The sequence below is a fragment of the Amblyomma mixtum genome, chromosome 8 (genome assembly GCF_055824585.1).
Source record: "Amblyomma mixtum isolate Tamu chromosome 8, ASM5582458v1, whole genome shotgun sequence".
Lineage (NCBI taxonomy): Eukaryota > Metazoa > Arthropoda > Arachnida > Ixodida > Ixodidae > Amblyomma > Amblyomma mixtum.
In genome coordinates, this window is record NC_143019.1 from 95,004,410 (window position 1) to 95,032,345 (window position 27,936).

Sequence of the window (27,936 nt, forward strand, 5' to 3'; positions counted from 1 at the left end):
TTTTTTATTCAGGACAAGATAAAGACAAGCGAACATACTGTTCAGAGATCATCATTTTCACTACACAATTTGTGTGTGTAAAAAAGGAAGCAAACAACATATGCAACAAAGCCAACTGCTCGCTTGTTCATTCAGATTATGAGTAAGCCTGATTTACAACTACACTGTCAGATGATTGTCTCGAGGGAATACCATGCAGCTGTACACAGCTTCCATCAGCCAGCTCTGATTCGTGATTCAAATGAAAGGCACTTCTAGTTGTTTTTCAAAAAGGTCTTTAAAACTGTTCATACTTAAATGTGCAGAAAATACAAAGGTAGTACAATACAGTCCTTACAAACATGAGTACCTAAAACATCTCTTGCAGCTTGCATGGAATGAAAACCTTCCACAATACAGATGGCATAAAAAGCTCACTACATTTTGATTTCACATTCTGATGAAGCTTAACTTCCTATTTTAGTTTCTATTGATTTTCAAAACTCTTCTTCCGTGCTCTGTGTGGCGAGAAACCTTTGAAAGCGGTTCAAACTGAAAGTTCCAGAAAATACAAAATGTAGCATTAAGCAATCTTTACAAACCCGTGTACTTTTACGAAAATGAACACTATCGGCAATATAAATAGTAAATACCTCCTGGATCTTGCATAGAATAACATTTGACACATATAAGAGGAAAACATTCCCCAATGACAGCATAAAAAAATTCACTGCATTTTGATTTGAATCTCTGGTAAGTTTGCAGTGCTGCTTTTTAATTTTTACTGATTTTCAAAATTCTTTATCGTTCCATATGGCGACGAACCTCTGAAAGCACTCCGGGCGAATGCTGGGTGGGAGGCTACAACGTGCAACCTCACACCTTACCTGTGCCTTTTCTGGAAACCTAAAGTACACTAAAAGCGGCTCAGCGTGGAGGCGCAGAATCCCGGAGGAAGCGGCACCGCCCCCTGGGACACCATGTTCCGCAGAACACACACGGCCTCGTCGTTGTCCACGACGCCCCAGGCGACTGGCCCTGTCAGGAACTCCTCGGTGGTCATGGTCAGGAAGCGCAGCTTTGGGAAGAATGGACGCATCACATCTTTCAGCTGGAGCGGGGAATCCGAGCCAAGGCTTTTGGCGCACTGCTCCTTGGACCAGCGCATGATGGCTGTGGCGACCTCGATCTCTCGGACGCGCCTAAAAGTCGAGAAGACCGGTGCAAGAGGTTTGTTAAAGCATTATCGAACGCAGTGTGTAGACGAGGAGACCGTGGGAAGATCAGCCTTACAGTGAACATGTAAACAGTAGGTGCACCTGCGTCCCACAGTGTATACGAAATATAACTGCCATAGCATGGACCTAGAAGGCCACAGCTCTCCAGGAATTCGAAAAGCCGCCTTAGTACCGCACTCTTTTGATTGCTCCAGCTTCCGAGAGCTCTCTGCTGTCTACGCAAAAGACGATGAACGACCGCTAGGCGGCAACTGGATTGCGAAAGAGTAAACGGATTTTTTCGTATATTCTGCCGACGAAGCTTACTCGAGAAACAATGTAGCGAGTATGACAAGGTAATCAGGGGTTATTAAAAGGAGTATGACAACATAATCATGGGTTATTAAAAGTTCTCGTGAGCCACTAGAATCTCCTGCAGGCTTATCGACACTTCTGGCCCCGAGATAAATTTAGTCATAGGGAAAGCCCTGCAGCACAGGAGTTGTATAGCAGGAGTGTGTGTGCGGGATACTAACCATAACAATGACAACAAAATGAATGTGCAGAACTAGGAAAAACAAAAAAAGTATGGCGAAGGGACAGCGGGAGGATTGCAGCAATAGCAGCCAACAAATAGGTAACAAAAAATATGAACAACAGTACTTGCTGATTGGGGTGAATAATATTAAAGAACTGTACTTTTACAATTTCTGGGTAAATTTAGTAATATATTGTTTATCTACAGACAACATATCATCCAGCAACTCATTCCACTCACAGACTGTTCGTGCAATTATCATCATCAGCATGACTGCGCCCACTGCAGGACAAAGGCCTCTCCCATGTCTCTCCAATTAACCCTGTTCTTTGCCAGTTGTGGCCACCGTATCCCCGCAAACTTTTTAATCTAAGTCGCCCACCCATCCTTCTGCCGCTCCCTGCTACGTTTGCCTTCTCTTGGAATCCACTCCGTCAACCTTAAGAGTTACCCTTAAAAGAGTACTTAAATAAATCAGTCCATAATTCATTTCATGTATTTCGATACAGCGCTCTCTCATGTTCGACACAAAGTGGGTGCATTGAAGTAATTTTGGTTGTCAATGCCTTTCGAATTATTGCATTCAGTTCGAGCCTTTACTCCTGACGCCTTGTACACAATGGTTCCATTCCTATATGTTTCTTTATTTCCCTTATGAAAACATGTCTATAGTACAGCCTTGATAAAAATCCGACTGAGCAACTTCGGATTCTGTTTTATCTTATCATTGAGATGCTGCTAGTGCTGAAGCCACACCGAGGTTGCACATTCCCAGTGCGGCCTTACCACGGATCTGTATGCTGGATCTTTATGAATCCTGCGTGGGCTACACTTACCTAATGTTGTCGAGTATGAAGTGGACATTGTGCTCTTCTGCTTGGGCGAGGTCTTTGTGAGACAATGTTTGAAGTGCCAGTGACTGCGACCACGACTGCAGTACTCCTGGGACGTAGGCATCCCTGTCCGGTTCACCGGTCCGGGTATAGTAGTCAAGGTAGGAGAAGAGGTTTGAAGGAACCAGGTTTGTGCGTATGTACTCGGTGCATCCATTCCTTAGCGAGGCTAGGATGTACTTCCTAGCCGCTGCTCGGGCGTGCAGTGCGTCCAGTACACTGCTGAAGCGGGCCCAGCCAGAGTAGAGGTACCTGCATCATATGCATGGATGAATGATAACAGGATTACCGTTGAAATGAGGTGGTGACAGGCATCACCAGCCTTAGGGTTTTTTATTTATTCTATTTTTTCTAAACATTTAAACTACTACCAGGAAAAGGCACATATATACAAGGCCTCACTTTCCTCCTCTACCAAACCCCTGAAAAAAAAAAAGAATCAAGCTCAATCCCTCCCCCAATTCTCTTGACTGCCCTTGTTGGCCGGGCACTGGAGGAATAACATACCACACCACTGACCATCCCTGTGTTGACTGAGAAATTTTTCTTGATAGCAAAGATCCCATGACAAAAAAAGAAATTCTGTCATTTTCTAGATCTAAAGTGGCCAACAGATTTACTTGTAGAAGACCCGAGGAGGGAAAATAAAAGTACAGACAAGCGTCATGTCTGTAAACAAAGGTATGGCGCTGCGGCTGGCAGCGACGCGGGTGTTGGCAACAACGCGCCATACCTATAAATGCACCAAGTAATGCTGGCTTAGGAGCTCAACACGTATGCGAATATTTCAAAGCTTGGCATTGCTTGTATTTAGAAACATTTCTTGTTGATGCCCGGAGAGTAGTCTGGCACTTTTAAAGCGAAAGCTTTACTACTTACACTTTCAGCCTTTGCCGTGGCGCGGCGGTGCCACCATTGACCTTTAGTTGACCTCTGTGCGACGTCATGTGTGACATCACGTCGAAGAGAAGGGCGACCGACTCGCGCCGTCGCAAGCTGCGGCGGTGCCACCACCGGCGCCTGCGCTCTCCGTTAGGAGTGCAACAGGTGTTGTGACGTCACGCCGAAGAGAAGGGCGACCGACTCGCGCCGTCGCAAGCCGTGGCGGTGCCACCACCGGCGCCTGCGCTCTCCGTTAGGAGTGCAACAGGTGTTGTGACGTCACGCCGAAGAGAAGGGCGACCGACTCGCGCCGTCGCAAGCCGCGGCGGTGCCACCACCGGCGCCTGCGCTAAAGTGAGCTAGAAGGGGGTAGTGGGCTCGCTGGGGCTCTTTCCCTGACGCAGTATATGTTACACGCACGGGGTGGCGCCACCGGCGACTTCACTGTAGCGCTTTGCTGGTTGAGCAGCTTTCTCGCGGCAGTCTGGCTTAGAAAACCTCGCTGCCTTCAGTCACAATTGTTAGACTTGCATGGAGCAGGTAGACAGACGTCGAATATAATAATAACTAATGCTGCTACCGGTAGCACACGATGAACTAACAGGTTACCGTGTTCGAACCGCAAACGCATTTCTGGCTCCTCTCCGGCGTACCTGCCGCAACGCAGATCAGAAACATGAATACACACCTGTATGAAAATGATTGCGGCGCCCAATAGCCCCGCTTCCTGAGGATTATTATTCACGGCTTCAAGTATACGAAGCGTGCAATAAGGACATGCATACGTTCTTGGTATTTCTTTGGCTACAGCTGTAGCTGTCAGCGCCGTTTCGTTGTGCGCATTTCTTTTGGCTCGTGAATTTACTGCTCACACCATTTCTGGAACAGAGCTAACTAAAATTGTTGTGTTCAACATAGCTTAAAAGCTTGCAGCAGCACATTCTCCACTACTCGCGCTTGTTCAATGCAGATAAAGTATCTAAAATAACTGTAAAATGAAACGGCGCGCATATGGAGTTTTTACATTGACATGAAAACTGACTTATAGGAAAGAAGTGAGGCCGCACTATGGAGTTCTGAACACATGAAAAACACGATTTATAGGACGTGTATAGTTCATGAGCAGCGGCTCAACTTTAAATGTTTAGCTTTTTCTCGCTTCCCTGATCCGCCAGCATTCCTTTCACAAACACACACACAAAAAAATGCAACCGTGTCGTTAGATAAAAGCTGATAACGTTAGCCGAGAGACGCGAGGCGTGCTGTGGGCACCCGATTTCTTGCGAGAGCCTTTCTTTTACAACTCCGAGTACATCCATGATGCTGTCCGAATGCAGCTCGTTGCAGGAAAAACACTCCGTGAACATATTTTCTAGTTTGTTCATGTAGCTGTACAGCTGACCTGACGGATACAGCAGTCTCTTATTTATTTATTTATTTATTTGGTACCTGCATCACCTTTCGGCATTACAGCAGGGGGGCACTTCACATTCAAAAAACAGGAAATCATGCACTTAACGCGTGAAAAAGGCTTCATTAGGTACAACATTAACAATATGTGGAGGCAAAGCATTCCATTTGCGAACTGCTCGCAAAAAAAAAAACGAATAGTGGAGTACGTCACCTTTAAAAGGAAGTTCATAAAGCTTTAAGTTGTGGTCCCAATTCGCTTCGAGACATAGAAAGGCTGCTTCAAATAATTTGTTCCGTCTATACCACTCTTGGAATAGAAAATGTTAGGTAAAAATTTTGATCTCAGATTTCTTCTTCGAGTTTTAAGTTCTGGCCACTGAAGATTCCTTTTGCTTTCTGAGATTCTGAGTGTCCTGCAATAATTTCCAAAGCGGACTGGTTTGGTTGGATTTATGGGGTTTAACCTTTAACGTCCCAAAGCGACTAAGCTAGGCTATGAGAGACGCCGTAGTGGAGGGCTCCGGAAATTTCCACCACCTGGGGTTCTTTAACGTGCACTGACATCGCACAGTACACGGGCCTCTAGAATTTCTCCTCCGAAGAAATTCAACCACCGCAGCCGGGATCGAACCCGCTGCGGCGGCTAGAATTTCTTTGGAGGAGAAATTCTAGAGGCCCGTGTACTGTGCGATGTCAGTGCACGTTAAAGAACCCCAGGTGGTGGAAATTTCCGGAGCCCTCCACTACGGCGTCTCTCATAGCCTTAGTCGCTTTGGGACGTTAAACCCCATAAATCCAAACAAACCAGTCCGCTTTGGAAATTATTGAAGGACACTCATAATTGCCCTGTTTTGTATTTTTTCCACTTTATCAGTAAGTTCTTGTGTGTGCGGGTCCCAGCACACTGAGGCATATTCGAGTAGCGTGCGGACGCGAGTAAAATATAGCTGTTCTTTGAGATGTTGTGAAAGGTGGCTGAAATTTGGAAATTGTCGCGAAAAGTTGTAAGCCGAACAAGTTGAAAGCCTCCCTGCGGTGCCATGGTTAGTAGGCTTGTATAGGCTTCGCAATTCGTTTTCACTACACATTTTCTAGCAAAGTACCCAGAAATGTAAAATATCAGCCTAGAATCACTTCTAGCTGTATGCTGGCTGGGGTCAGCAGATGTGGGTGCAGTAATTGGCTGACCTATTTATACACTCGTAGCTGCATTTGTGCTTTCTTGATGTGACAGCGTGTCAGCACAAGTCTGTATATCTAGCAATGCGGCTAGCTCGCCCTGGTTACAGTTCGCCTGGCTTACTGTCTTGACAAGACCATAGAGTGAAAGACATCAAAAGCTGAGTGGGGCCGTCACTGCTACCTGATGACTGCCGGATAATACCAAATAGGTTTTCAAGGTGGTCCTGACTGGTTCTTGACGTCATCCAGTATTTGTATCCAACTTTCTGCGTAAGATAGGCTGGTGTACTGATTATGGCAACGCGCAAGACGTGAAGGCATACAGCAGCGGCTGCAGCGGCGGCAGCGGCTCAAACGCGCGTCAACGCACGCTCCTACAGTGAAGGCGGCGGTAGTGCCACCTCGCGGCGGCGCGGAGAAGTAGAATCTGTTGACATAGACGGCGTCACCACAATGCATGGCGGCGGCTGAGGAGTGAGCCCACTACCCCTTCTAGCTCACTTTACCTGCGCTCTCCGTTAGGAGTGCAACCGGTGTTGTGACGTCACACCGAAGAGAAGGGCGACCGACTCGCGCCGTCGCAAGCCGCGGCGGTGCCACCACCGGCGCCTGCGCTCTCCGTTAGGAGTGCAACCGGTGTTGTGACGTCACACCGAAGAGAAGGGCGACCGACTCGCGCCGTCGCAAGCCGCGGCGGTGCCACCACCGGCGCATGCGCTCTCCGTTAGGGAGTGCAACAGGTGTTGTGACGTCATGCCGAAGAGAAGGGCGACCGACTCGCGCCGTCGCAAGCCGCGGCGGTGCCACCACTGGCGCCTGCGCTCTCCGTTAGGAGTGCAACCGGTGTTGTGACGTCACACCGAAGAGAAGGGCGACCGACTCGCGCCGTCGCAAGCCGCGGCGGTGCCACCACCGGCGCCTGCGCTCTCCGTTAGGAGTGCAACCGGTGTTGTGACGTCACACCGAAGAGAAGGGCGACCGACTCGCGCCGTCGCAAGCCGCGGCGGTGCCACCACCGGCGCCTGCGCTCTCCGTTAGGGAGTGCAACAGGTGTTGTGACGTCATGCCGAAGAGAAGGGCGACCGACTCGCGCCGTCGCAAGCCGCGGCGGTGCCACCACCGGCGCCTGCGCTCTCCGTTAGGAGTGCAACAGGTGTTGTGACGTCACGCCGAAGAGAAGGGCGACCGACTCGCGCCGTCGCAAGCCGCGGCGGTGCCACCACCGGCACCTAACTCCTGCGCTCTCCACTAGAAGCGCGATTGTGGCGTTACGCTGAAGAAATTAGGCTCGACTCACGTCGCTAGAAAGCAGTAGCTGTGCCAACCACCAGCGGCTTAACATAGCTTCGCGATCTCGCGCCGTCCGTGTGCGACGGCGGTGCACATGAACGGCGGCCTGACTGGACTGGATTGTACTGGACTGGATTGAATTGGATTAGAATAAATTAGATTACATTGGATTGCATTGAATTAGATTGGATTGGATTGTATAACAGATCTTAAATGTGGAAATGGCTATGAAATTATGAGTGACTTATCACTGTCTACTGATCACTATGAAGCTATTTGTGTAAAGAGTGGTAATTTTGTGTTCTCTGTCATGTATAGGCCACCCGAAGGTGACCTAAACAAGTTCTTTAGTTATTTAGATTTGGTGTTTTCCTCTGTAAATCAGTGTAACTACACAATGGTTCTTGGTGGTGACCTTAACATCGACATTCTCTCTTGCACCGCGAAACAAAAAGAGTTTTTAATGATCCTTGAGTCGCATTCATTTTACAACGTTGTAGAAACCCCTACACGCGTTACTGCAAATAGTGCAACGGCAATTGACTTATTTGTTACTAATATTCTTGATAATAATATACTTAGTGGTACTGTAACAGCAGCAATTAGTGATCATTTACCTATATTTCTGGTTGCCGATCAGAAACTTATACCCGCAAAAAACTGCATGCAAAGTTTTATCATTCAGGATGTTACAGAACATACACTTCAGCTGTTTCGAAGCGAAATAGCTATGACACACTGGCATGACTTGCTATGTTACTCTTCGCCCAATGAAGCTTATGACCATTTTATTTCACTGTTTTCTTCAATATACAAGAAGCATTTTCCATATAAAGTAGTAAAGAAACCCAAACGTGCACGAAAGCCCTGGATGACTAATAAATTACTAAAAATGATAAAGGTTAAAACAAGGATGTATCACAATTTTCTTGAGAGTCGTGACCCTGAAGTTCTAGAAGATTTTAGAAAATACCGGAACTTGTTAAATAAGTGTTTGAAGCGTGCAAAACGCGACTATTATGCACATCTCTTTGACGGAATTACGGATTCTAGACAAGCATGGAAGAAACTCAGTTCAATTCTGCCTTCCAGGCATCAGACAAGAACTTTGGAATTAAAAATCGATGGCCAACAGTACGAGGGAAAAGCACTAGCAGAAAAATTCAATCATTATTTTCTCTCATTAGTTGAAAGTCCTTACAACACCGACGCCCAGCGATATCTATCTGCCCCATTAGAACATTCCGTTTTTTTGAATCCTACTGACGAGAGTGAAGTCCTGAATTTATTCCATGCTTTGAAGAGAAGCAAATGCGAGGATATAGATGGAATAAAAATGCAGCCGGTTAGCTTTGTCATTGACCTTATTGCCCCATACCTAACCCATATTTACAACCTAGTTTTGTATACCGGTGTATTTCCAGAGCAACTAAAGACTGCTAAAGTGACAGTAGTGTACAAAAGTGGAGAAAAAGATAACTTAGGAAATTATAGGCCAATATCAATATTACCAATATTTTCAAAACCACTCGAGAAAATCATCTTTATAAGACTCACTGGTTTCTTTGATGCTAACTCTGTTATTACATCATCGCAATATGGCTTCCGGACAGGTAGATCTACTGAGACAGCTATACTTCACCAAAAAGAATTAATTTTAGATAATATTGAAAGGAAGCTACTAACACTAGGACTATTTGTGGATTTCTCCAAGGCTTTTGACAGAATCAATCATAATATCCTACTAGACAAACTGTCTTGCTATGGTGTTCGTGGTATTTCTTTTAATTTGGTTCAAAGTTACTTGACAAATCGACATCAAGCAATATGTATAGGAAATGAAATGTCCTCATTACAAAAAAATAAGCATGGCGTACCTCAGGGGAGTATTCTCGGCCCACTGTTTTTCAATGCTTACATCAATGACCTTGTATCTCTAGATAGCACCATAAATTATGTTGTATACGCCGACGACACCAGTACATTTTTTACAGGAAGCAATCCAAATGACCTTGTCAAATCCGCCAACCTATTCTTGGACAAACTATGTAAATGGTCAAGCGCTAATAGCCTAAAAATAAACTGTTCCAAAACAAAAGCAGTTCTCTTTCAAGCTAAACGAACAAATGTTCGCATTAATCCACTGAAGTTCGATAACACTGAAATAGAATTTTCTTCATCAGCAAAATCCCTGGGTGTCGTTTTTGATGAAAACATGCTATGGGATTTTCACGCCGAAAACATACAAACTAAACTGTGCAAAGCATTAGGTATATTGAGAAAAGTACATTTTTTACCTGTCCCCCAAAAACTAATGCTCTATAACACGCTTTTTGCACCTCATCTCTTATATTGTCATCTTGTTTGGGGTACTGGCACCAAGAAATCACTAAATAGATTGGTTACATTACAAAAAAATGCAGTTAGAGCCATTTCAAACTCTCCATATAATGCCCACACTTCCGACCTATTCCTTAAATACAATATTACTAAAATTTCCACGCTTTATGAGCGCCAGTTGCTGTCATCTTTGAAATCTGAAATCCATAAAAATATAACAACATTACGAGCCGTTGCAAACTTGCAGATTAACATATCATCTCGCTCCACCCGCCACCATGAACACTGGCACGTTCCGCGATCACGTACTAACTACGGTCTCCAGATGCTTCGAAACAGGCTGCCTAGTACACTTAACAAATATAAGCTAACAGAAGAGCAGCTGCGGGTTCTAACCAAGAAAAAATTATTCGACATTATTAACTAATCTATACTGTAAGATTTGATTGTATTTTTTAACTAATGCACTCATTCACTGTTTTTGCACTTATCTTGTTCGTATATTTTTTTCCATTTGTTCCTTGTTATTCTCCCCATCATATATATTTTATGTCCTTCTGAACTGTCATGCTTGCTGCCATGTTGTTTGGGGAGACGGGGCCAGTCAAGCTGCCCTTGATGCAGCTTTTATCCCGTCACCCCCGCCACACCTCGTACATGCCCTGTACTTGTTGTGGGAAATAAACTGAAACTGAAACTGAAACTGAAGATGCATCCCCACAAGTCTAACCACACGCACCACCACCAGCTACACTACCAGCTGAACCATGCCGTAGGTATGGAATTGCTTTCGCAATTACCGGGCTTAACCAAGCTAAGCCACAGCGAATTTTTCAACATGTTCGCAGTATGGAATTACCTGGTGGAGCCCAGCTGCAGCTTTCCTAGTTGGCAGCCACAGCACAGCTACTATAGGTGACTATGGTTACTTATAAAATGAAACCGAGAAAGCATGAGGTATATATTAAAATTAATCATCTACAGTGTAAACTTCTGGGATGATACGGCATATCCAATTGCTAAATGCATGGAGTAGGACAATGGGTGTCATGATGCGAAGCACCTTTTTCACATTTCATGTTTTTGCCAAGCCACTTCAGTCTGGAGAAAACAGAATATTAATGGACACTGAAGTCATACAGTTACATTGAATAAGGTGTGCAAATGCGACCTTTGTGTTCTATGGAACCTTGCCGAGTGCACAGTTAACTTCATTCTTCCTTATTCTGCTTGATATCAAAAAGACACTTGCGGTAGGAATCGCAGCCTCACTCCACCGGCAACATTAGTCAGAATGCTCTTTTTGTTTTCTTGGCATCAGCAGAGCTGCACAAGTGCAAACAGATGTTTTCCTTGAGCTTCCAGCGAAATTTACAGTTGCTCTGCAGATCTGAATATTTCAAGTCATTCTGCTAATTTTAAAATTTACATTCATGTGCGTACCTTCTTACAATTCATCAGAGTGACTTTTAGTCTGGTATTTGCTGCTTCTGCCAGGCTCTCATCTGCCTGCAATGATTAAATTCGGGTAACATGGGAATTAAACAACACGGCGTGACTTTCCCAATATCCTATAGCGACGTTTAATCGTTTTCTAGAACAAACGATGAAAAGGCACACTTATTGAAGCCAGTAAAAGAGAAAATAGAGAAATAATACGAATCGTACTTACTGCTATGAGAGTACAGAGTTGCCTCAAACTTCAAATTTTTTGCTATGAGTGCTGAAGGTGGCCGGTATTAGCTGGTTTGCATTTTTTTTTTGCACAAAGAGATTCTCGAAACATAGTCACGGTGATTGGCATACCTGAAAACGGCCCCTTGCATTCAGCTTATGATCACACGCGCACTAAATATCACGTCTAAACTCCTTGTAAAGAGAGCCATATACAGAACGCGAACAAGTTGCAGGCGTTGATTCTTGCACTGTTCGCTGCGCGACTGAAGGACAACCATGTTGATTAAGAGACACAAACTATCATATTTAGATGCAGAAATGCGATACTAGCCGCAGAGTCAACTTGTCGCTGCACTTGTCCCGTTCCTCGGCCACTGCCAATCGCTATGGGCCCGATGTCTAACCGCAATAAACTAGTGGAAACTTATGCTGCAAACATTTTTCAGCCTCGGGCTTCAACCACCCGCACCACAACTCATTGGAACATCACCAAATACGTTCACAAATGTGCAAATGTGCCATACCCAAGGCACATGGTGCAGCCTTTTGCCAACACAACGAAAGTCACTGCTGGCGCCAGGGCCGCCGCATCTTCGGGACACCACCGTCTGACACTAGTGTATGCAGGCACCATCCTACTTCGTTTAAAGGATAGTCGACACGCAGAAGCTTCATGGGAAAAACTGAAGTGCATTTTAGATCTATTGTAAGCACAACATGCGACCTTCGTCTTCATCTGTACATATCCATCATCATCGCTCAAAGCACAACATGCGACCTTCGTCTTCATCTGTACATATCCATCATCATCGATCATCTTCTTCTTCGAAGGGTTGGTCGCCATACTTGCGGGTGCCATTAAAAGCTCGCTCCATCCTGCGCTCTGTCTCCTGTCTCACAAGTGGTGGAGTGTGCTCTCGATCCCTGCGTCCTCTCCGCCGCCAGACTGCAGCTACGTTCCGGTCGCCACCTGCTCGTACCATCCGCACCGATGGATACCGTCAGCGACAACACCACTCGTACTCCCGATGGGCCCCCCGTTCTTCTTCCTCTCGATTCGAACCGTCTGGAGCCAGCAATGATGAGCCAACCCGGTTCTTCCCAATCTTCTGGACACCCCACTTGGACCATCACCACTCTCCAGCGCGAGCCTCCCATTTTTGCTGGTCTTCGTGGGGACGATGTCGAGGACTGGCTCGACCAATATAACCAGGTCAGTGCCTATAATCGTTGGGACTCAGCGATGAAACTTGTAAACGTGTCGTTCTACCTCACTGCCGTGGCCAAGACTTGGTTCGTCAACCACAAAGATGCCATCCCGGACTGGGCTCACTTCTCGGCACAGATACGACAAATCTTTGGCACATCTGGTGCAAGCCCCGCTGTCTACAAAAAAAAGCTAGATACGCGCGTTCAGCTACCCGGTGAGTCCTACACATCCTACATTGAAGACGTGCTTGCCCTGTGTCGACGTGTCAACAGCGCTATGTCAGAGAACGATCGGGTACGTCATCTTCTGAAAGGGCTTGGGTCATTTGCCTTCAACACGCTTGCTGCTCAGAATCCAACGTCAGTCCAAGACATCCGAACAACTTGCCATCGTCTTGACGACCTTCAGTCGCTTCGATTAAAAGACACCTGGGACACCCCACTTTCACCTGACGTGGACTTACGCTCCCTCATTCGCTCCATTATCCGGGAGGAACTGCACGGCTCCACCTTACCGCCAGTTGATTCCCACCCGCCCCCAGCCCCGTCGTCCTCGCCTTTGCGTGATCTCATCAAAGACGAGCTCGCTTCGGTCACTCGCCCCTTGGCTGCGGAACCACCTGTACCGCGTTTTGTGCCTACCTATGCCCAGGTTGCTGCGACGCCTCCTGCTGCTGTTTACCCGTCGCATCCACAGCCCGTCCAGCAAACTCCGGTCTCTGTGTCCCCGAGCCCCGCTATGTGTCCTGTTTGGAGTCCACCTGCACGTCGGCCGGTATGTCACTACTGCGGAATTCGCGGGCATGTTGCCCGTGTGTGCCGTCGGCGTCAACGCGACGAGCGCGAGTGGTACCCAGACTTTCGCAGCGGAGCTACGTACTCGTCACCTGCTTACCGTCCGGCGTTTGCCTCCAGTCCTCCTCGTCGCCCATCGTACGGGGACTTCTCCCAAGACGCTCCGCACTCGTCGTACGCTTACCGCCCACCGTTTGCTGACCCTACCAATTATCGTCCCTCCTATTCCTCTACCTCTCCGGACCGCTCCTCGACCGACAGGCCGTCGCGCCGCCGCTCCCCATCGCCTTTCCGCCGCTCGTCGTCGCCTCTACGTCCACCATCCTCCCAGACAACTGGCCACACGGAAAACTAAATTGTGCAGTTTCCGGAGGTAAAACTGCACCGCACGCCGCCCTCTCAATTCCTCCTGCACAGCCATCGAACATGTTAACCGTTGACATTGAAGGCACTGTAGTAGAAGCATTGATCGATACGGGCGCCGCCATTTCTGTAATTAGTTCTGATTTATGTTCTCGTCTTCGCAAGGTGCGCACCCCTTACAGTGGTCCTTCTCTCCGTGCTGCCAATGATGAATCAATGCGTCCTTCCGGATTGTGTACGGCACGAGTCACTATCGACGGCATCCTGCACTACATAGTATTTGCTGTGCTTCCCTCCTGTGCTTATCCCCTCATCCTCGGCTGGGACTTCCTCCACTCTGCGCAAGCTGTAATTACCTGCTGTCCCCCTACTCTACAGGCTTCTGGATCCGACCTTTCAGCCGTTTCTGTCCTGCCTTCTCATCATCTGGTTACCACCGCTGATCATTCTTCTTTGGCACAATTACAGCCCCTTCGGTGACTCATGGGTGCCTGTCGTACCCCGTTCTCTTCGCCGAGAAGTTTTGCAGGCCTTTCATGATGACCCCCCGGCTGGCCACTTAGGCTTTCAGAAAACTTATGACCGCATCAAGCGCCGTTTCTTTTGGCCTGGCCTCTCAACCGCTGTTGGAAAATATATTGCGTCTTGTATCTCTTGCCAACGTCGTAAACGGAGCACGTCTGCCCCTGCGGGCCTTCTACAGCCTCTCCCCTGTCCTTTCTCCCCTTTTGAAGTCGTTGGGATTGACCTTTACGGTCCCTTACCATTAACACCAACGGGCAACCGTTGGATTGTCACTGCCATCGACCACTTAACTAGATACGCTGAAACGGCCCCTGTTCCTTCCGGCTCTGCTTCAGAGATCGCCCACTTCTTCCTGAACGCCATCCTTCTGCGCCATGGAGCTCCTCGTGTCCTTATTAGTGACCGCGGCAAGTCCTTCCTCTCCAGCATCCTTGCCGAAGTTCTTCACGCCTCCAGAACCGTGCACAAAACCTCTTCAGCTTATCACCCTCAGACCAATGGGCTCACAGAGCGCTTTCATCGCACGCTGTCCGATATGCTAGCCACCTACATCCAGCCCGACCACACCAACTGGGACACCATGCTTCCCTTCGTTACCTTTGCATACAATAGTGCCGTGCAAAGAACCACCAACTTCTCCCCATTCTTCCTTGTGTATGGACGTCAACCTACCTTCACCCTCGAAGCGTCTTTCTTCTCCGCCCCCTCAACCTCTTCCAGCCTCTCTCACGAACAGTTTACTTCTCGTCTTACCTACTGCCGTGCCATTGCCCGCCTGAACACCGACGCCTCCCAAGCCTCCCGGAAAAACACCTATGATCTCTCCCACCGTGCCATATTTTTTCACCCTGGTGATGAGGTACTGCTGTGGACTCCAGTGCGTACCCCGGGATTGTGTGAAAAATTTTTGAGCCGTTATATTGGTCCGTATACTGTACTCGAACAAACGTCCCCGGTGAACTATCGCGTTGCCCCTGTTCATCCTGTTAATGATCGTCGTTGCCGAGGTGCCGAGATTGTTCATGTTTCCCGCCTCAAACCCTTTGCCCGTCGCCCTACCGTGCTCTAATCTGCGCCCGGGCCGGTCGCTTTCGTACGCGAGGGGAGAACGTGTAAGCACAACATGCGACCTTCGTCTTCATCTGTACATATCCATCATCATCGCTCAAAGCACAACATGCGACCTTCGTCTTCATCTGTACATATCCATCATCATCGATCATCTTCTTCTTCGAAGGGTTGGTCGCCATACTTGCGGGTGCCATTAAAAGCTCGCTCCATCCTGCGCTCTGTCTCCTGTCTCACACTATTTATTAACGAAAGATGAACGTCCCAAAGAAATGGAATACGTCTTCCAGGCATGTGCGGTACTCAAGATGGCGTCGCCCAAGAGAAAGAAGGTTATGCCCCAGTGCCCCTCACCTGAGCATGATCTCGAAGCCCTTTGGGTGGACGTCCGTTATGATGACGACATCCCCTTCAGCCAGGTCCCCGAAGAACATGGCCTCGAAAACCTCGTTCCTCAGGGCGAGGAACCGCTTGTGGGCTCGAAATTTGCGTTCGGGAACATCGGGAAACACAGCCGAGCGAACCTTGAACTCAACGTCCGTCAGGCGACCACTGTCGAGAGAGGCCTCTAGGTCGATCCGCAACTCGATGTCCTAAGATACAGAAGGGGGTGAGTGCACTGGGAGAGCATGAAATAGAAGTCAGATGGAGATAAAGCTGCTGCACTGAGTAATTATCCACAGAATATGAAGTTTCAGGGCCTAACACATGGTGCGGATATTCCCAATATTAAAAGCTTGCATTGCCCGTTGATGGCCCATCTCCAGGAGCCTACCCGAGCCATTGCCCGAGTTTGCCCGAGCCATTGCTCCAGGAGCCATTGCCCGAGTTTGGCGAACGATCTCGGCCCATGGTTGGGGATTGAAATTTGCCTTCCACTGGCTGATCCCTGCTTGCCTAAGCCGGGAGATGCTTAGCCCTACGATGGCCTAATGATAAATAACCTTATATACCGGAGAGTACACTTGAATGGCACCTGTAGAAAATACATGAAAAACATTCACAAAGCATAATTTGCACTTTTTCTAATTTAGACATGAAAAAGAACGGCCAGCAGCTTATAACCATGGAGTAGTTGTTTGGCCTAGTGCCGACATATCAGGAGTTTGCAGTAGGTGAAATCTTAATAGTAATATTATCAAGCTGTCACGCAGACCAATGCCTTATGACATACGTAAATTAGAAAATCTCATGTTGCACCAACATGTCGAGCCTAAATCCACACAACAAAGCATTTTCACGGGCTTATACACTTCAAATCAAAGACCCTGCTGTTGGAGCCTGGAGCTCTTGCACATTAAGAATAAAATTTCATAAAGTTGTGATTCTGTGATGACACAAATGAGAAATGCAAATGAGCGGACTGCATTGCAAATACCTTCTATTAGAACAAAGTTAAAAGTCCACTTTGCAATCTTTGTTGCGAACGTTATGCTAACGTAATGAGACTAGATTTTCTCAGGCGCCACAACTGCGCGACATGCGCGTCATGAAGGTCATATTTTCATATATTTGAAAAACGTTCTGCCGGCTGTTACACGTACGATCAAGACATACCGTTCTGATGAGTGGCTGTGCTTTAGCTAATTACGTGTAACTGTCTAAAAATGTACTGGAAGTGGTTGGTGGTGCTGTGTCGGCCTGTTTGCTTGCCTACGCGTCGGCGACCAGCTATTGCCAGGCGTTTGCCAGCGGTCAGTAGTTTGTCTTTTGCCAATCACAGGCAGACACAGCAGTTGGTCTGCCATTGCCCAACACAGGCTGAGCCAAGTTGGCCAAGCACATCAGCTACCAACACGAAGCCGGCGAGCGACCAATTATCGGCCATAGGCCAATTTCTCTTGGGTTGCCACCTGACAGAAAACTCTAAGAAAGCCAAGCGAAGCGTATTTCCTTAGTCTTAAGTAACCAAGTTTATAGAAGCCGGCAAGAATATGTACGTTCCTGCTTTGCTTTGTCATTGCGCTTATTAACTGGTCGCAGCAACTTTGCCGTAGGGACACACGTATCTATATATAATCAGCGGTCTTTTGACATTTCGGTATTTCATCACAACCTTTAACAGGCTAACCATTTGTCTTGAATATGCAAGCCAAATTCTACATGAGTATGCTTATGCTTTGTTTCATTGCATATAGACTTCAAACAAGGCTCATTTCGTCAGCTTTATCGCGGCTGATCTCTAAGTGTGACACTGATCTTGCTAAATATTGCAGCCATTGCCGGTTGACATTGTTTAGTGCTTCCTAAGGAACAGAAGGCAAGTTTTCTTGCCCTTTTAGAAACTGCACAAAAAGTGGCATTATTTACAGCTCGTGCTTAAGCCTTTAGCATAAAAACAGGAATTTTGACGATAAGCGAAGTTGCTTGACGGAGGGAACAAAACACTACCCTTCGAAGCAACGGTTCGGTCCAAGACGCTTTGCCTAAGAATTTTACCCCAGATGAGCTGAAATCCACCGCCAGAAGAAATCTTGTACCCGTTAGGAAACAGGTGGGTACCTGGCGGCTGTAGGGATTGGACACAGCACCTCCCAAATGCTTGGCGGATCCTGTACCACAAGGCCACCTTTTCTGTTCTGAGCACTGTATTTCATTCAACCCCTTATCCGCACATTGCGTTGACTCTGGGCTCTTCGGTGAGAGCCTGTATGCAGCAACATGTGGATACTAAACTGTCTTCACTCTCTCTCCACTTTATCCCAAGTGTCCACCCTGCTGTTATGCTGTCACTCTAGTAAAGAGTTTTGCCTCAGACTACGACAAGCTTGAGAACCCTTCAATACGCGCTGAGCATTAACTCCCGAAATTATTTAACGAGACTCAAGAAACTTTTGTCATTAGAGGCCATTGAAAGAGACCATTCAAATGGTGTAAGCCAATATACACCCATTTCTCAAAACATATATGGATACGGCAATTCAGCCGTTTGCACTACAAACGGAACACGAATGCGAAGGATACGAGTTGTATAATGCATCCTGCATTAAAATCTACATTAACCACCTAGAAAAGTTTATCTTGCAACCCAGCACTGAGAAAAAACACATTAACAGGGGAAGGCGGCTATACTCCCTATCACGCTGGCCAGCATCGAGGCGGCAGAGTACAGAGACCAGTGTTTTTGTTTCATCGGTAACATTGGGCATACAAAACTGCACCTCTGATCGTTTCTTAGCAGCCCTCAAACTATGAAAATATAAGCAGTCCACCGTGCTGATACCTCTGTTTACATATGCCTCTAACACTCTGGCTATGTTTTGAAGCATACAACAGTAACGAGACATCAGAAACAACAGAAAATCTACCCCTGCAACAACCCTTTAATTAACATCTGCAGAGTCTGTCAACGAAAATTAAATGCTCCGTTCAATGTCTCCAGCTATGGGCTCGAGTTCACAGAGTAGTTCGGCAGGTCACAACAGGCACAAAAGGCCCGCATTTCCTAAGGGCTGTTTTCATGGTAGTAGCTTCACTCCTGCTGGAGAAAACGGAGAGTAAAGATCGACAGAGAAGTACTTTGTATAACAGTGTTAATGCACAGGACTTCTGGTATCGCTCTAACCAAGAGGCATTGCTACAGTAGCGAAACTGGCGCACTAATTGACAGCTTGATTTCGACACGGGCTTTTGCAAAGGCTTGAAGCTAACTGACCGAATTGCAGTAACCCTTGCTTTCGTCCACAGAGGTAGAATAAATATATGAAAGATATACGGTTTCGTACAACCACTTAAGGCCCCAGTGATGAAGCTTCCGGGGATCTAGAATTTTGTAAGGCGAGACAAAGTCAGCTCGCAACTAAATGTTAACATCCTGATGTAAAAATAGCGCACAGGGAACACAAGGGACGGAAAGTAAACGACGCAGACAAGCGCTAACTCGCAACTGAGGTTTATTGCTGACGCGCGCAATATAAGGTAGTTTTTTTTTTAAGTGACTACCTATATATTGCGCGCGTCAGCAATAAACCTCAGTTGCCAGTTAGCGCTTGTCTGCGTCGTTTACTTTCCGTCCCTTGTGTTCCCTGTGCGCTATTTTTACATCATGAACGTTATCCAACTTGCCCAACTTTCCGCTTTGCTTAACATCCTGCTCTGCCAAGGAGGCAGGAGAGGCTCCAGGGAGGAACGTTGTCTCACGCTCGGTCTGCGATCTTCAAGAAGAGTCCATTACGGTATCCCAAGTGCGTATTCCATAACAGCGACTCCTCACCATCCGTGTCCTAAAAATTTACAGCAGCCGCCAAGTACTTGTTAAATAACCTAACACCCAGGAAGGTCATGGGAGTATTCATCTCTCAATTGTTCCTCACATCCAGTTTCTATAGATTGCACGCACCTGCATGCCACCGTGCCGTTGCAGAGGGCGGCCCTGGATACAGAGCGCTCAGATAATTAAGACGGGAGTTGGTGTATCCTCCAGACAGCAGAGGCACTGGCAGTGGCAGAGCATGCATGGTAACCACAACAAGCATCGGCCCATCTCGTGCTTTCTGCACTCTAACCATACCTCCACCTCCAAACCTGCTCTGTTCTTTCTAATCTCGAATGCCTGTCATGTCCATCAAGCGCAGACAATCTTCCACTACCGTTTGTTTTTACTGAGAAAGCTGACAAAGCACTCTGGTGCCTAGAGGACATAGTCTGTGTCACTTCTCATGTGATGTAGTGTTTGGGATGCCCCCCCCCCCTCCTGTCTGGGTGGATTAAGGCAGCGGACTTCCTTGAGAGGAGGTGACCGCGCCAGCAGCGACGAAGGCCGAAGATGCGAAGGGGGCTTACAGGGCACTGACAGTGGCAAAGAGCAGCAGATGCAGCGGCGACGTGGCGGCGCCAGTCAGGCCGAGTGTATACTCTCGGGTCGCCGGAGTATGGAGGGGTGCTACGCACAGTCATGCTGGCTATTAATTGAAGATGGCTGTGTCCTCGCAGAGTTCTCGTGTTCTGGACATCCGACAGGGAAGCACGTTCGTCCACCTGCTGGTAGACTACGGGAGATTCATAACCAGCCGTGCCAGATTAGTCAGCATCTCCCCCCTCCCATCGACTGAGCTGCGAGAGAGCGGACAGCCCGCAACGCCCCTGCCGTGGGTGGTAACACCAGCGTGCACTTCCGTCCCTCCGATTGGAAAGTGCTCTTCGAACATTATTCGCTAGTCAGGGATCTGGGGAATCCGAGCACTGTTTAATGGGTGTTGTTTTGAGGACTCCAGTGCACTCCCGTTAAAGAAGAAGCTCCCTTTCACTGAAGTCACTCTCAGTTGCTCTTTTTGTAAATAATGTCAATATTCCTGTATAAAGTTCTTCTTTGTTTTCTCCTCATAACCCCGCTTCCCGCCTTCTTCGTCCCTTCTCCGGCCCAACCACGCTCACCCAATTCTAATAACTGGTTGCCAGCGGTGAGATAGAAGCCACATCCCAACAATTGAATTGCTCGAGGTGCCTAAGTCAGGTCACCGGCTCCAACGAACCACGGCAGCTACGGGACTGACGGTGTCAGCTGTATCTCGGCAGTGTGAGTGCCCCATGTTTGCCATTCATTTCGCCAGACCGCATTAGCACAGGCAGATATTAGTAGTTAGATTTTGGATTTCTGGGGAAGGAGATTCTGGCAATTTTGTGTTTTGTTCGCTTCAAGCTGAGACTTGTGTTTTAGTGGGGATTAGCGGCACGAGGTGCGTTCCGCGATGGAGAAGTTCAAGGTAGAGGACCTCCTTGAAATTTTGGAAGAACTGGGCATATCAGTAGGCCCCACTAAAACGAGAGAGGTGATTTTAGATGTTATGCGGGCGGAGGAGGTGACAGTTGAGGAGGCAGACGAGACGTGGGAGACGATTCTAGAATAAAAAGCTGAGATAGAAAAGCGAAAACTCAGCGAGGAGAAAAAGAAGCGAGAGCTTCTCGAGCAGCGGGAAAGGCAGAAACTTCTGGAGGATCAGGAGAAGCAGGAAAGGAGAAGGCTACTGAGGAGAAACAAAGACAATGGGAGCAAGGTGTGAGCGACGGGCGCAGCTAGCGGCCCAGCTAGAGGAACAACGCAGACGAGAGCTGCAGGAGCTCACGCTTAAAGTTCACTGGCATAGAGCTCGAGATCGGTTGAGGAATTTCCTAAGTGGGGAGAACTTCAGAGTTTTCCTCGAGAATTTTGAGCAGATCTGTACGGAAGAGGAGCTCGATCACGGCGAATGGTCTATGATGTTGGTGGCCATCCTCCCTGGTGATGTCGGCGGCGTGTTAGCGCGCCTGTCTGATGAGGAAGTAGACCACTACGAGATAGCAAAGAATGCCCTCTTCCGCTTCTTCGGCATTCGTGTAGAGGCCGACTCAGGTCGAAGTTATGGCAGTGGGCAGCGCTCCCATCAGTGCGTCAGCGATCAACCAACGAACCCTGCTTGGTCCGCTACGCACAAAATAGTTGCCCAGAAGAGCAGTGACAGGACAGCGTAAAGCTCAGAAATAACTGCCAGCTTGGCAGGAGCAGGGACCCAAAGTATAGGTCTAAAGGCAGACAAAAATAGTAACAATGCTGCCATTCATAGCAAAAGCACCAAGTGTTTTGGTAGCAACTGCAGACAGTCAGGAAGAGAGTGACATGGCCGATTGTAGCCCTCGGACAGATGCCGCTACGGCAAATGAGGCGGAGGTACAGCGCAAGAAAGACGGTACTGAGCATGTATGCCGCCGCACTGAAAGACAGCTTTCCGGGAAGGAGCGCCACGGAGAGTTGCCGGATATCAACATTGAAGCGTCAAGTCAGAGCGCAGCGTTAGATATAAAGGGCGATGCTGGTCAGGTTGTCGCTGGAGTCCGGAATGTTGACGATGCCGCCTCAAAACGCAAAATTCAGGACAGCGAGCTGTTGTGCTCAGAGGAAACAGCAGAGGTCACGGGAGCGAGCGGTCGGCACTCTGGGCAAAGCGCAAGTGGCTTCGCTGCGTGGCGAGAAAAACCGCGAACACGATGAGCCTTTGGAAACTGATCGGTCGACTAAGGCGAGGGCCGGCAGCTTGGCACCTGTTGGCCGCACGCGAACATTTTACAGGCAGTGAAAGTCAACAGGCGAGGTTTCCGGAAGACGGCCACGCGTGAATACAGCTGATCGGAACACCTCTGCGATAAAGCAAAAAGCGTGGGTCAAACTTCTGCATTTCAACAGACTGCGTAAATTCTCGAAATTGCCACCGCGGGGCTCAAGGCTTCATAGGCACTGCATCAAAGCCAAGCTAACTAAGCGTGCCTATGCAGGGCGTAAGCCACCGGCTCCACTGTGGGACCACAACAGGGATTATGAGGCATGCGACGCGGGCGGCGTGCTAAGGAGATGGGTACAAGGTCGCCACACAAAAGGGCGCCGCAGAGCGCACACAGGTCTGTGGGAGACACCAGAAAACCTGGAGAGGAGGAAGCGCCCCTCTGGCTTTGAGCTTCTCAAGCGCTATTCAGGCTTTGGAAGTGCGTCGAGCGGAGACGTAACTAATCAGCCCCACGACTTTTTGGAAACATCGGCTGGTAGAGCAGCCGTCCGGCCACGACCGCGCAGGGTGTGGCTGAAGAACAGGAAGCAGTGGATTCCTTGAATCACAAGACGGTTTCCAGGTGCATTTCAGCACTTTTTGTATTTACTGCTTGCTTTTTTTTCATTTAATCAAGTGTAGACAGAAAAATGAAAGCAAACCAAGTTTTGAGCTTTTGCCTGAGTGAATTTTGCACTTTTGTTAACTTTCATTGTAGCGATGTTACATTGACTACGCTTACCTTTTTATGTAACCGCTATGTGATAGCTCAATGTAGCGTAAACGATCACTGAAGCAACAGTGTTTTGTGAGCTGTAATTTCAGCCACGCGATTATCTATGTTGTGGTTTGTTTTTTTTTCCTTCCGTGGCATCACTTCGTTGAGATTTGATGCGAATTGCCGTGCAGCAGGCACTTGTATATAGATTTAGCGGCGCTGCGAATTGCAAGAATGCTCGCTGAGCTGCGGATGTACAGCGAAGTAACTCATGGGCGAATGTGGCGTAGTCCCTCGCGTGGGTGCTGCGAGATTACTTCGAGCTGTAATTTTGTTGGGTCCGTTTCGTGGTTTGGCACGTGAACTTAAACTGCTCCGATTATTGCGTACTAGTGTCCGCTGACACTCACGAACGAGCGAGGCCACTTTTGGCCATCATAGCTTAGGTAGCTGGCGTGAACTCCCAGAGGTGCTCAATTTTTCTGCCGCATTGACTTTTGCACAACGTTATTACTTCGACAGTGTTTGTTGTGCGGTTTTGCAAGTAGCGTTACCTGCAGTATTTGTTACACGCTAGTGTCCACTGACACAGAGGCGCGAGCGAAGCCTCTCTTGGACATTGCAGCCTACGTAGCTCGTGTGAACTCCTAGAGGTGCTACTTTGTTTGATCGCATGAGGTGTTGCTGTAGTTACTTCAGCTAGGTTTGTTGTGCAAGTTTCGCACATTTACGTCTTATCTGCTGCCATGCAGAATGCAAGGAAGACAACATGGGCACCTGTAGTAGTTGCGAATAGGAAGTAGCGTGGGGCAAAATTGAGAGCCTCTGTCTGACCTCTCGGCTGATTCCTGCCTGCCCGGGTAATATCCGTGAATCCTTTCCACCTTTCCGACCAATTGCAGACCAATTATAATTTTCCCTCTGTTTCTTGTAGTGTCATGCATTATGACAAAACTCTGAAGAGGTCCGAACGCTTGAACCGTGCATCGAAGTGCTCGTTCAGGAAAATTTTGTTTCATTTCAGATTTTGCTCAGAGGGATGGCTGGGCGTAATCAGTTTTGCTTTGGTTCTTGTCTGGCGGGGCGAGTGGGCTGCAGACGGCACTTGCTTTTGTTGCGGCTTGGCGTTTGTGGTTCCGTTTGGCTCGCCTTCCAGCGAAATTCTGAGAGCTGGACATCGGCAGCGGATGAAGACAGGCCTGGAGAAGTGCAGAACGAGAGCCCCTTCTCGCACGTCCTGTCAGCCGAGCTGCGTAGGAGCGGCTCATCTTCCGGACGCATTGCCTGGTGGCGGGGGTGCTGTAGTGTTTGGGATGCCCCCCCCCTCCTGCCTGGGTGGATTAAGGCAGCGGACTTAAGGACCTTGAGCGGAGGTGACCACGGCAGCAGCGACGAAGGCCGAAGGTGCGAAGGGGGCTTACAAGGCATTGACAGCGGCAAAGAGCAGCAGATGCAGCGGCGACGTGGCGGCGCCAGTTAGGCCGAGTGTATACCCTCGGGTTGCCGGAGTACGGAGGGGTGCTACGCACAGTCACGCTGGCTGTTAATTGAAGACGGCTGTGTCCTCGCAGAGTTTTCGTGTCCTTGACATCCGGCGGGGAAGCACATTCGTTCACCTGCTGGTAGACTGCGAGAGATTCATATCCAGCCATGTCGGATTAGTCAGCATCTCCCCCCTCCCATCGACCGAGCTGAGAGAGAGCGGAACAGCCCGCAACGCCCCTACCGTGGGTGGTAACACCAGCGTGTACTTCGGTCCACCTGATTGGACAGTGCTCTTCGAACATTATTCCCCAGTCAGGGGTTTGGGGAATTCGAGAGCTATTTAACGGGTGTTGTTTGAGGACTCCAGTGCACTCCCGTTAAAGAAGCTCCCTTTCACTGAGAGTCACTTTCAGTTGCTCTTGCAAATAATGTAAATATTCCTGCATAAAATTCTTCCTTCCTTCTTTTATCTACGTAACCCCGTCTCCCGCCTTCCTCATCCCTTCTCCTGCCCGACCACGCTCACTCGATCCTAATAGTGGTAGTAGCTAACACGGCTGCAAAACTCCTGCCCAACTTCGTCTTCATCTGCGGACATTCACTGCAGGTTGAGACATTTCGTGCAGAAAATGCATATGTGCTTCGCACTCCATTGCACTGAGGGACATAGCAAACATAATGCGCATGCACCAATGTAAACACTATAAAGGCTATAGGTTGCGCCAGCCATACATGATCCGCCTTCAGCGCCTGAAAGTCGCCGACGTTTACTGAAGGAAAAATCTGCGGGTGAAAAATTCCGAACTTCAGTTCAGCGGTCTTGCATTATAATGATGCACAAGACAACAGTAAACACAAATTGCTGATATGAATTATGACTATAATCGAATTTCCTTCCTCATGTTACTTCACTTTCGGTTTCATCAGCCAAACGGCTGTTAAGGCGTTAAAGTTCAGTTCAAGTGAGGCACACAAAAATTGCAGCTGCTCATCCTTTGTTTTGGAACTTGGGGCAAGCCAGCATTAATTTTTAGCGAATTAAAATGCTAAAGTAGTACCTATATGTCACTTTTTATGTATTATTTCATGCAAACTAAGCTTTCGCTTCATAGCCATCATGTCAAATAAAATCAAATTTCTTTCCCTTTGCACACGGTACAAGGATGGGTTTGTACGAGGTAGAATGGATGCTGTGTAAACCAGAACTGGAGTAGCATGAAAGAAAAAAGATGACACCAGCTTTTGGTTTGATAAAACAGGTAGTGGACAACATAAGATGAAATAATGCTCACACTGTGTTGAAAAGCAGCTGCGGCCATATCTTCAGAGCCCTGAAAAATGGAAAAGTTTAAATTCAGAAACCAAAGTACTGCCATTGAAAACACCTGATAGTCAACAACATTACCACATAGTCCTCACACGGGATGAACTGACTACAGAGCACAGGTGGATACATTGACAGAGGGTATGTGCATACACTTTCAAATCAAGTGGTGTCCGGAGCAACTGGGCTGAACAACTTTTTTCCACTCGTTTTCCTTAGTATAAAAATATGCCTGAGACTGCGTGCTGGAATCAATTATTCCAGATGAAAATAGCGCAAAGTGAACACGAAGGATGGACAGGAGGACGCAGACGACGCTTGTCAGAGTCATCATGCCTGTCCTTCGTGTTTCCTTTGGTAAATACTAAATCGAGCTAAATCCACCTGCAGAGACCACGCATAAGTATCTCTCGCAGCTTAAAAAAAAAAATCAAGAGGCACTTCGACGATCTGAAGTGTGCTAGGCAAAAGCTTTTCTAGGCAACTTGTCTGCTAACACGACGACGGCCCAAGGCACACACGAGGCGGCTATGGGGCGATTTGGATTGGCTAGTCATGACTTAGTCATGACCCATGACTAACTAATCATGACTAATTAGTTGAAGACTAACTAGCCACAATTTGTTAATGACTGACTAGTCATGATTGGTTAAAGACTAACTATTAAGTTGGCTATTAAGTTGATGACTGGTTAATGACTAGTGACTAGTAATGACTGCTATGACTCACTTCAGATGTAACGGACGGACTGACAGGGTCATGGCCGCGGGTGTGAGCCATTAAAGGCTTTCGCCTTAAAAACCTGTCAACAGCATCTCCCATTATCTCCGGACGCCAAACGCCGACTATAGGGGCGAACAAACGAGATAAAGGCGGAGAACAAAGAAAGGAAGACGAAGACAAGATATGCTCGGTGGTCACCGGTTCCAAGGGGAGGAGCGCCTCAGGTTTTGACAGGGTAAGGCGGAGGAAGACGTTGCTGCGGGAGTCGTAAAGTCGATACTACGTCACGTAGTCCAGTTTTCACTGCTTATGACCTCTTTACTTGCAATTGCTGTCGGCAATGAAGGCAATCCTCGAACGTGGTTAACCAGCACAGTCCGCTTATGCTTCTGGCAGCTGCAAATGGATTCATTCGACGAATACACGCTGCGCCGCGGCCCGGGATATTTGACGCTCCTGTGCACACACGAGGCGCGCCCACATTCGGACTCTGAACCTCTCAACTCTAGAGCGGCGAGCGAGGAGCCCACTGCGAAAATGCCCGCTGCGAAAGTACCAAGCTTCGAGCGGGGCCATTTCCGATAGAGACAAACGAGAGACGCTGCCGAATGATCGACGGCGCAGCACTGCACCCGTCCACGCTCTGCACATCCACCGAACCAACGTAATGGATTTAATTAACGAGTTCGCTTTCAAATTCAGTAGCCAGCCTCAATGCTGGCATTTAAGTTGCACCAATCTGAGCTGCACAGTTATATCGCAGGGCTGACGCCGTAATCTACGATCATGAATTGCCAATGCCGGGCAGATCACATTATCCCAAGTGGAGGCGAACGCCGATGCACGCCACAGCGACGATCAGATCTGACATGCAGCGCCCAGCACATGGGGGAAGTTTTCTTTCCGCCATCGCCCACAACGACACCACGAGATCCGCGCAACTACTGACATTTTTCTGCGCAAGCACGACAGCCACGCCGATGGGTCATAAACCCTCCGCAGTGGAAAAAAGCACAGGTGCACATCACTCACGTATTCATGCAGTCTGTGTATCACTGCAAGTTGATCTGAGGCGCGGGGTTCTTACGCACTGGTTTTCAAAACGTGTACTCCAACTTCCAAGGCACTCACGAAACGAAACTTTGCGGCGGCACATCTTTCAGACAGCATGGGCAATGCAAGTTCACACGACGGTGAAGAGGTGGCGCTAGCTGTCCAGGGTACGGCAGCGCGCCAAGGATGGTTGAGAGGGTTGAAAGAGAACGTTGAGCCTCTCCTACCCTCAGGAGCACCACTGATGTT

General features: G+C 48.1%; 1 protein-coding gene across 2 annotated transcripts; it reads right to left on the minus strand.

Annotated features, from left to right (window-relative positions):
- Window positions 1-19: 19 nt before the first annotated feature.
- Window positions 20-27,892, minus strand: LOC149333603 (BTB/POZ domain-containing protein 6-like). 2 transcript variants are annotated; one of them, XM_089556085.1, is made up of 5 exons: window positions 27,667-27,892; window positions 25,880-25,918; window positions 15,726-15,964; window positions 2,571-2,879; window positions 20-1,181 (listed from the first exon to the last, which is right to left on the minus strand). In XM_089556085.1, exons 2-5 carry the CDS (start codon window positions 25,904-25,906, stop codon window positions 896-898), a joined length of 861 nt encoding a protein of 286 aa, XP_089412211.1. In that variant the 5' UTR covers window positions 25,907-25,918; window positions 27,667-27,892; the 3' UTR covers window positions 20-895. The 2 variants fall into 2 exon arrangements, with proteins under 2 accessions (XP_089412211.1, XP_089412210.1); XM_089556084.1 differs by lacking the exon at window positions 27,667-27,892 and adding an exon at window positions 26,641-27,567.
- Between the last annotated feature and the right edge of the window lie 44 nt (window positions 27,893-27,936).